The sequence below is a fragment of the Mastigoproctus giganteus genome, chromosome 10, assembly GCF_048544385.1.
Source record: "Mastigoproctus giganteus isolate SK-2022 chromosome 10, ASM4854438v1, whole genome shotgun sequence".
Lineage (NCBI taxonomy): Eukaryota > Metazoa > Arthropoda > Arachnida > Uropygi > Thelyphonidae > Mastigoproctus > Mastigoproctus giganteus.
In genome coordinates, this window is record NC_143584.1 from 13,166,087 (window position 1) to 13,175,566 (window position 9,480).

The window sequence follows — 9,480 nt, forward strand, 5'->3', positions numbered from 1 at the left end:
AATAACGAATTTCTGGTTTGGGATTAAACAGTATATACGGTGACAATATTTACAGCTGGTATGCATTTTTACATGCATACACTGTCGTTTAATTCATAAAATACCATAAATTTTTATTACTCATTTCGCAATTAAGAATGATTAATATATGAATAATGCTAATATGTTTAAATTTCTATTAACGTATAAGTGGCCTATGAAAGTAACAGGAACAAGAGTCTCCAAAAATTCGTGAAAAAGGAGTCAACCTTGGCTCCAAGGTTGTGCTAACCCAAATTATATTTTTGGAGCGCCATTTGTTATCAGGGGACTGTCAATTTCCTTGTGCTACGCCAAGGCATTAACCAATAACTGCATGAAAATTTATAATCAATTAAATTCAATATTAAAACGTTAAATTTACTTGAATAAAACAATAAATATTAATACAGAAACATATTAGGGTTAAATGGTATTCCAAAGTTAACTGCTGTCACATTTACTAAATAAACCTAAGTTTATGAATATTAACATGACACGTTCCACAACACAGAATATTGATTTTAATAATTGAGGGGGCAAAGGCACTCACAGGATCTTGATTTAATGCCCCACTCATGTTTCCTTCCTCAGATTTCCTTACGTCTTCACTTAACGAACCATTCATCTGCGACTCTACCTTACAACGCTCCGCGTCCTCTACTGCTATCATATCAACGGCTGCCATTTTGAACTGTTAACTATAAAACACACATGGGCGCCACTAGTAATATTCATCACTTATAGAATTTTACCCATAAAAGTAATGTATTATCCCATAACTTGTCAGTAAACAATTTTTAGTTTGTTATTTAATATTTCTGAAATGATCTCTTTTTTTTTTTTTTTTTGCTTTCTGTGTCATGTAATAACAATTTAACCCTACCAATAGATATACAGATAGATAGATGGAGCGAGCGAGAGAGAGAGAGGAAAAAAAAAAAAAATAAATAATAAGAAAAGGAAGTGGCAGCTTTATAAAGTAGCTGAGTTAGTGGGTATGAGGCTAAAATTACATAATTTTTCAACCGGAATTCAGTTTTACTGATGACTTCTAGCCTTAGTTAGTCCTCTTGGAGCTTAACACAAACAGCTAACCGTTTTGACAACTGTGAATTTGTCAAAAGTAAGCCAATAAGCCCTTTACTTTTATCACATAAATTATTTGCTATGAAATAAGAAAGAATTGCATGGTCAGTCTCCACGGTTTCTTAAACTGTACATTAATTAAGTGATTAATTTTATGTTTACTCTATATTAATCCTCCCCACTCACAATACAGGGTAAAGTAAAATCAGGGGCTGCATCTGAGCATAAAAAAGCCGAAATGAACATAACTGATGGTGTTCATGCTAATATAAGCATATTTGCCAATCATTACATTCGAAAACGCTGTGACTTTCTCGAGTTTAATAGGAATGATTGCTTGTGATAAGAAAGTCTTACTTTCTCTCTCGCCCACAGTCGGAACCAGGACTGGATTTTGGTGTTCGTAGGCCCTAGGCATTTTTATTTCGAAATGTGCTAAAAAGGAGGGGGGGGGGATAAAATGTTTCTTCTATTTTAACACTTTGACCGCGAATCATGTCAATTAACGCGACTCGAGTTTCAACTATAATAAGTGATAAACCACCTCAATTGATGGAGCGACCATCACTTCGATTTTTATAGTTTCGAGAACAGTCACTAGATAGCATATGCATATAGAGTTGAAGCTCCTAGAGCCAATTCCGCACATGTTTTCTTAGCTCGTTTTTCGTTAGTCATAGTGAAAAGAGTGAACTGCTGTTTTTTTTTGCCTTCTTTCGCAGGCCTTAGGCACTGTACCCATGGAAAATCCGGCCCTGGTCTGAACGTCTAGTTTGTTTTCCTACAGGCAGTGAACGCCGTATATATTGGTTGCCCTTGTTCAAAGAAAAAATATGCTGCCCCGGAACATTGTAATCCGCCCTCCCCAAAAAAACGAATAAAATTTTTTGTAATAATATTTTCTCGATCATCATCATCATCAGCCATTTTCAATCCACTGCAGGATGAAGGCCTCTCCAGCAACTTTCCAGTTCCTTCTGTTTTGAGCACTGGCCATCCATTTACTACTCAAAAACTCATGAATTTCATCTATCCATCTCCGCCTTTGTCTTCCAGGTTTTCTTCTAGCTCCTCTTGGGTACCATTCTGTTATTTTCTTAGTCCATCTGTCATCATGTCTTCGAGCTATGTGTCCTGCCCAAGACCATTTTAGTTCTTTAGTTTTGATAAGAATGTCCTTTACTTGAGTTTGCTGCCTAATCCATGTGTTTCTCTTCTTATCTAACATTCTAATTCCCAATATAATTCGTTCCATTCTTCGCTGTGTAGTTCTTAGCTTCTCTTCCATTCTTTTGGTGAGTGCCCAAGTTTCACTTCCATAAGTCATGGTGGGGAGTATACATTGATTCATTATTTTACGTTTCAGACAAACTGGGATATTGCTCTTCAGTATGTGACTATATTTCCTGAATGCTATCCATCCAAAATTTATTCTTCTCTTGACTTCCAGCCATTTATCATTATTACAGCTAATAAGTTGTCCCACATAAGTATATGACTCCACCTTTTCAATTACTGCTCCTTCAATCATTATTTCCCTTTCCGTGGCATACTTGTTCATCATTACTTTTGTTTTAGCCATATTCATCTTTAGTCCAAAATCCTTACTAACTGTGCATAACTGATTAAGATTTTCCTCTAATTCTTTGAGATCGTGGCTTATGACCACAATGTCATCTGCAAATCGTAAATGGTTTAGGTACTCTCCGTTCACATTGACTCCTTTCTGTGACCAGTCTAATCTTCTGAAAGCTTCCTCAAGGGCAGCAGTAAACAGCTTCGGAGATATTGTGTCTCCTTGTCGAACTCCTTTCTCGATTTTAAATTTGCTACTGTCTTTGTCTAGTCCAATAAAGGATGTAGCACTCTCATATATTTTCTTCAAAATCATAATATATGGAGTATCTATGCCTTGTCTTTCCAGTGCCCGAAACATTGCCTTATGCTGTATGGAGTCAAATGCCTTTTCATAATCCACAAATGCCAGGCATAATGGTGTTTTATATTCATTTGCTTTCTCCATTAGCTGTGCTATTACGTGAAGGTGATCCATAGTTGAGAATCCTGTCCTAAAGCCAGCTTGCTCTTTCGGTTGATTCTCATCAAGTATTCTTTCTAATATGTTAGTAATGACCCTTGTGAACAACTTGTAGATATGGGATAACAAGCTAATTGGTCTATAATTTCCAATTTCTGATTTATCTCCTTTCTTATGCAGCAAAACTATGACTGCGTTATTCCACTGCTTAGGCATCACACCTTTTCTAATGCACTTTGTGAAGAGCCTTGCCAGTTTTTGTGTTATGTCTCTTCCTCCCAATTTTAACAACTCTACAGTAACTTCATCTTCCCCCGGGGCTTTCCGATTCTTCATTTTCTTCAATGCATGTTCTACCTCATCAGGAAGAATATCGGATACGTCGTATGCGTTGCTACTTTGCAATCCATCTTCCCCACTGCTGGTATCATTCCCCTGTTCCTTGTATAATTCTCTATAGTAGTCTTCTGCTATTTGAAGTATGCCTTCTCTGCTGTTTATAAGTACACCATTGCTATTCTTCAGTTTCAGTATCATTTGTCTTTCTGTATTACTGCTCATGGCTGCTGATTTAAATCCTTTGTTTTCCCTTAATGCTTGTTCTACTTTTCTTGTGTTAAATCTTCTTATGTCCTCTCTGAGTCTCTTTCTAATGGCTTTGCATAACTCAGTATACTCAATTTTCTCCCTGTCAGTGTTTTTCTTGCTTTTCATTTGTCGTCTTTGGTTCATCATGACAAGTGTTTCTTGACTAATTTTTTCTTCTTTGGATTTCTGTTTCCCTATAGGTTTCTTGGGCTTTATCACTTTCAGAAAGTTGTAATATTCCTCGTCGATATCTTGGTCCTGAGCAGTCTGCAGAAGCTCAAACTTGTTCTTAAGTTCCAGTACATACTGCTTTTTCTCCTCCTCTGTTATTTCAAAGACCTTTGTATTATTTACTCGAGTCAGTTTTTTCCTTTCCTTTCCTACATCTATATCAAGTGTACATCTTAGAATTTATTCAATATTTTATTTCCTTATCACGCTTTATTCATGCTACACATATTTGAATATGAAAAGGTAACATAAAATTAAGACAGCTTTGTGGAATAAATTTTATCGAAATTTGATATGTATGTTTTAAATAATATCACTTAGTTTAAAAAAAAACAGATATTAATAATAATAATTGTTATAAAAATACATAAATATATAATAATAATAATAATAATAATAATCTTTATTTATAACTAAACATAATTACATGTATAAAGTTTAATTCATGTGTTTTACATATTTAACTTATAAAATAAATTGAAATAAAATGATTAGATATTAAATAAATTGAACTTTTCGTGCTTTCAGTTCTGAAAAATTTTTTTTTTCACGTGTATCAAGAACTAGTGCTAAATTATCCAATCTGCCTAAAAAGATAATTTTTAATTATTTTTAATTTGGAAAATGATCTTTCCCCTGTAGCTACACTCACTGGCAATGTAAGAAGTATTCTTAGAGCAACCACTACGTTTGGAAAAGTGGTGCATAAATTATTTTCAAAAATATACTCTAATACTTCTGTTACTCTCAAATCTGGTTTTAAAATATTTTTAAGTACTTTAATTCGTTGGTCATGTCAATGGCATCGATATCCTTTTCGTTCTTGATATATCTGTTAATTTATTTTGCAAATCTTTACATTTTAGAATTTCTTGATCGGTTACATACTTTAAAATTATGTATGTCGTATAAAAAAAAAATTGAAATTATTATTATTATTAGCCATATGGTGCAAGGAAGCCTGAAACTTATGTTGCACCAGCCAAAAAAAAAAAAAAAAAAAATTTCTGAACTACCCCGAGAGAGAGAGAGAGAGAGATAAAAGGGAATCACCAAGGAAGAGAAGAATGATGATATCCAGCTAAGGACCCTGGGTGTGTCACTATGAGTTCTTAATAAATCAAACCTGTCTTTAAGAGAATTTATTGTTGTGTCTAGTATTGAAAAATTAATTTTAAAATTTAACTGTGCATCGTTTATGCCTTCATCTGGATTTTCATAATCAAATGATTCAAATTGAATTTTCTTTTTACTTCGATGTATAAGAGAGACATCAGGAAATTTAGTTTTGGTTTCCAATATTTTGGCTAACTGTTCTGATTCATTTAAAAACGCTAAAAAATCCACTATCAGATCGTTTGCTTTGTAAGTAATTGGATAAATTATTTAATTGATCAAGCCAAGAATTTATATTCAATTTTGGATTTTGCATTCACATTATTTCATATTTTGTACCAATGACTATTGAACATATACATTTAAATGATTTTAATTTCGAGGCTAAACATTTTGACTGGTGTCGTGATTTAACATCTTTATTCTTATCTTCCATTATTTCTAAAAGGGCATCATAAATTTCACCAATTTCTTGTCTTAATGGCTTTATTGCATCTATACGACTTTCCCATCTTGTATTGCTTGCTGGTTTTAAAAGTAATTTCGAAACATTTTTCAAAACGTCCTAACGGTGCGTGGACGAAGAAAAAATCTGAAAAAACAATTCTTGAACTGAGTTAAAAAATCTGTTTTAAAATTAATTTTGGCAGCATCATTAACCACCAAGTTGAGACTATATGCAGCGCAGGGTACAAAAAAAAAAAAGCACGTTGGTTGATATTTAAACTTTTTTTTGCAAACTATTGTTTGCCCATGTTAGCTCCGTTGTCATAACCTTGCCCACGCATATGATTAATATCAATTCAACCCCAGGGCTCACACTATGGTGAGTATGGACTTGGCACACCCAGAGTCCTGAGCTGGATATCATCATTCTTCTCTTTCTTGGTGATTCCTTTCTACTTCTGACTCTCTCTTTCTTTGGGTAATTTAGAATTTTTTTTTTTTTTTGGCTGGTGCAGCATAAGCCTCAAGCTTCCTTGCACCATATAGCTAATACTACTACTACTAATAATAATAACAATATTAATCAAAGTCTATTATTATTATTAGTAGTAGTAGTAGTATTAGCTATATGGTTGCAGGGAAGCCTGAGGCTTATGCTGCGCCAGTCAAAAAAAAAAAAAATTCTGAATTACCCTGAGAGAGAGAGAGAGAGAGAGAGAGAGAGAGAGAGAGAGAGAGAGAGAGAGAGAGAGAGAGAGAGAGAGAGAGAGAGAGAGAGAGAGAGAGAGAAGGGAATCATCAAGGAAGAGAAGAATGATGATATCCAGCTCAGGACCCTGGATGTGCCAAGCCCATACTCACCAGATGTGAGCTCCTGGGGTTGAATTCCCAAGAATTAGAGAAATATACTTCGGCTAGTGCGACTTTTCATTTGTCTGAAAGAGAAACGTTAGGCAGCTCCATTGTCAGTGGCGTAGACAGGATTTTTTGTCAGTAGGTACATTCACAAAAAAAAAAAAGAAGAAAAAAAGGCACCAATTGCAATTTACAAAATAAGGCGCCACAATACCAGACTTCGGCGTCAGGGGGTACAATATACCTGCTGGCCCTACCCTGACTACGCCATTGTCCATTGTGATTGTGAATTTCTGGGGTACAAATCCATTTTGTCATTACTGGGGAGCGTAAGGTAAAAGATCTTGGGCACTTACCCAACTGTTGAAAGATTGGGGTAGCCTAACCATTTAACTAGACACTGACGCGTTCTGTAACTGCCCTTTTCTTAAGTGCTTTTTTGATCGGGTATACATCCGGGGGAGGATCGTTGTCGAAGCTAATTTTCTGTAAGTGCGATTCATAAAACGTTCCTTCGATTTCTTCCCAATCGCGACCTGTCACATGCTTCAAAACTCGAGAAACAGTAAACACTTCTCTCGTCCAGTTCTCCCAGTAACCTTTGTGGAAAGGGTAAGGGTCACTACTCAAAATAATCTATCTCCGACTTTGAATTTAGAATTCTGCACTTTGGTTTGGCTCGAGTATAGTCTTGTATATATTTCTTCTTCGTTAGCAACAGTAACGCTTCCAGGGTCCGTACCAAAACAACGGTGGACGATTCGACTATACGTATCTACAAAATCGTCGAGTTCGTGAATATATTTCTGACTTTTGGAATAAGAAATTCACTTAAAATCTTTTCTTTCAGCGTTTTAATGAATCGTTCGGCAATAGCAGCTTTCTTTACTGATCATGTTATGTAGAAATTGATATTAAAAGATTTGAATAAGGCTCGAAACTGGGGTTTTTCGTCCAGCAAAACAGAAAAATCGACCAGAGAACACACGCAATTTACAGACGCAAAACACATGGGTAAATGTAATCAATTACGAGTGACCCTAATAAATAATTTGATTTGAGGTCGATGCTTTTCTTCACTCTTGCTTCGACTTCTTATACGTATTTTCTAACTTCTAAGGCAGATCCCTCTGCCTGACCCCCTCTTTTCTATCCTTTCCTCCCATAATCCCAGTTCCCAAACTTCTCCTTCTGTAACACGCTCCTTCTTATTGCTCTTATACGGGCTCTCTTGGGACTTTGCCTTAGATTTTCCTAGCAAGTGATAGCAGATCCTGGCACGGCTTTACGGGGTGGAGGTGGGGCGTGGTGACCAGGTGTTGCTGCTTCCCACCTGCTAATATGCCAGGCGCCGGTCATACAACACTAAAACAGAACGCTACATACACACAATATACTACATACAGATGATCGGATATGGCGAAAGCCTATTCACAGGATTTCTTCGCATTCTTCTCATTCTGTAACACTCTCCTTCTTATTGCTCTTGGGACTTTGCCCCAGGTTTGCCTAGCAAGTGGTAGCGGATCTTGGCACGCCTTCACGGGGTGGGGGTGGCGCGTGGTGACCAGGTTTTGCTGCTTCCCACCTGCTAATATGCCAGACGCCGGTCATACAACACTACAACAGACCACTACATACAGATGACCGTATGTGACGAAAGCCTATTCACAGGATGTACAAAATCGGCTAATGGAGGAAATACTGGGGTCCGCAACAACACTTAAATCCCCTGAGGTCGTTGTCTCGCGTAGGTTCACTGGCTAGCTAGGAAATTACTCGCATGTCTAGGCAATTTAGTATGTTTTTGAGGAGCATCTATAGAACTGAAACTACCAATTACTTTGGGATTATAATAGTCTGTTAACATTTTTTTCCCTCCAGAGTTAAGGACAGAATGGAGACTGCTTAAAACATTGCCCTGCTTATATTTGCGATTGTTGTCATAAGCCTGATAATCATTTTGGAGCAACCCCAGGAAGATTGGGGAATGATGCTTCGCTTCGATACAACTGGAAATGTTACTCTTTGTTTGTAACTGTACGTTTTTGGAGAACTGTAATTAATAAAGGTTTTTGCTTTCCAAGTGGTCTGATATCTTTTTGGTTATGCACTCTGGTCAGAATCTTGTACATTGTCAGGAGACAGGTGATCGGCCCGTATTTCGCTGGATTTCTTGTATCTTGGTCATTAGCTTTCAGGTAGGTGATTCCTGACTGAGAAGGTTTGCGATTGTCTCTGGGTGAACTGCTCTGCTAGGTGCTTAGGTATAAGGTGAACTTTTTGTACCATAGTTGTGGATAAAATTGAAACGTCTGTTGATTCATCTATATACTGCAAAATTTTGACTTTCTCTCAATCGATTTAATAAACTGAATTTTATGTTATCCGCGATAACTGTAATACGCTGCGAAACTGTGTCTCACCTAGTTAATGCAGGTTTTTCTAAAGTAATTACAAGAACAAATCTTGAGATATTAACTTAATACTTGTAAATCTACAATAAAAGAAACTGTATTAAGTACATCTGAATTTTCTAAATAATTAATTTAAAAAAATACAAATATATTTCAAATATTTCTATTCAGAAATTTCTTCATATCTATAAAGATAATTCTAAATGTTCTGTGTATGATGACAGTACTTAACTGATTACACACAAATTAACCCAAGTTAAATTATGTTTTGCCACTGCTGTGTGTAGGCAAGCTTAGGCAGATTATGGGAAGTCTCTGACAAAGAATGTTTAGAAAAGAAACAAAGACGCCTATGCTTATATGAACAGTAAAAGGAAGGCGTGAATCAGATTGGGCCACTGGTTATCAATGGGTTAAATGTTGATGACTCTACTCAGTTACTAACAAATCGAATAGATACATTGGTGTGCAAAACTCGTCTGCGTGGGTAGCACAGTGGTATCGTCACCATCCCTCTCACACCGGGTGGAAAAGGTTCGGGTTCTAATCCCGTTGATGACGCGAGGAACTTTAATGGTTTTTTCTTCACTCCATGGCCGAGTTAGTCGGTCTCTTGCGTAGATAGTAAGGTTTTTCCCCCAGAAACTGGGGGTTTTCGTCCAGCAAACAGACAAATCGACT

The 9,480-nt window shown here is 36.4% G+C and overlaps 1 protein-coding gene across 2 annotated transcripts in view; it reads right to left on the reverse strand.

The window, feature by feature from the left end:
• The window catches only part of LOC150078730 (polyadenylate-binding protein 2-like), an 82,858-nt gene extending 82,150 nt beyond the window's left edge, over window positions 1-708 (reverse strand). For both annotated transcript variants that reach the window (XR_016547560.1, XM_090383501.1), the window contains exon 1: window positions 572-708. Coding sequence is in view for 1 of the 2 variants with exons in the window: in XM_090383501.1 (XP_090239627.1) it covers window positions 572-706 (135 nt within the window). In the remaining variant the exon portion in view is untranslated. The remainder of the gene's footprint in view (window positions 1-571) is intronic.
• Window positions 709-9,480: the final 8,772 nt, after the last annotated feature.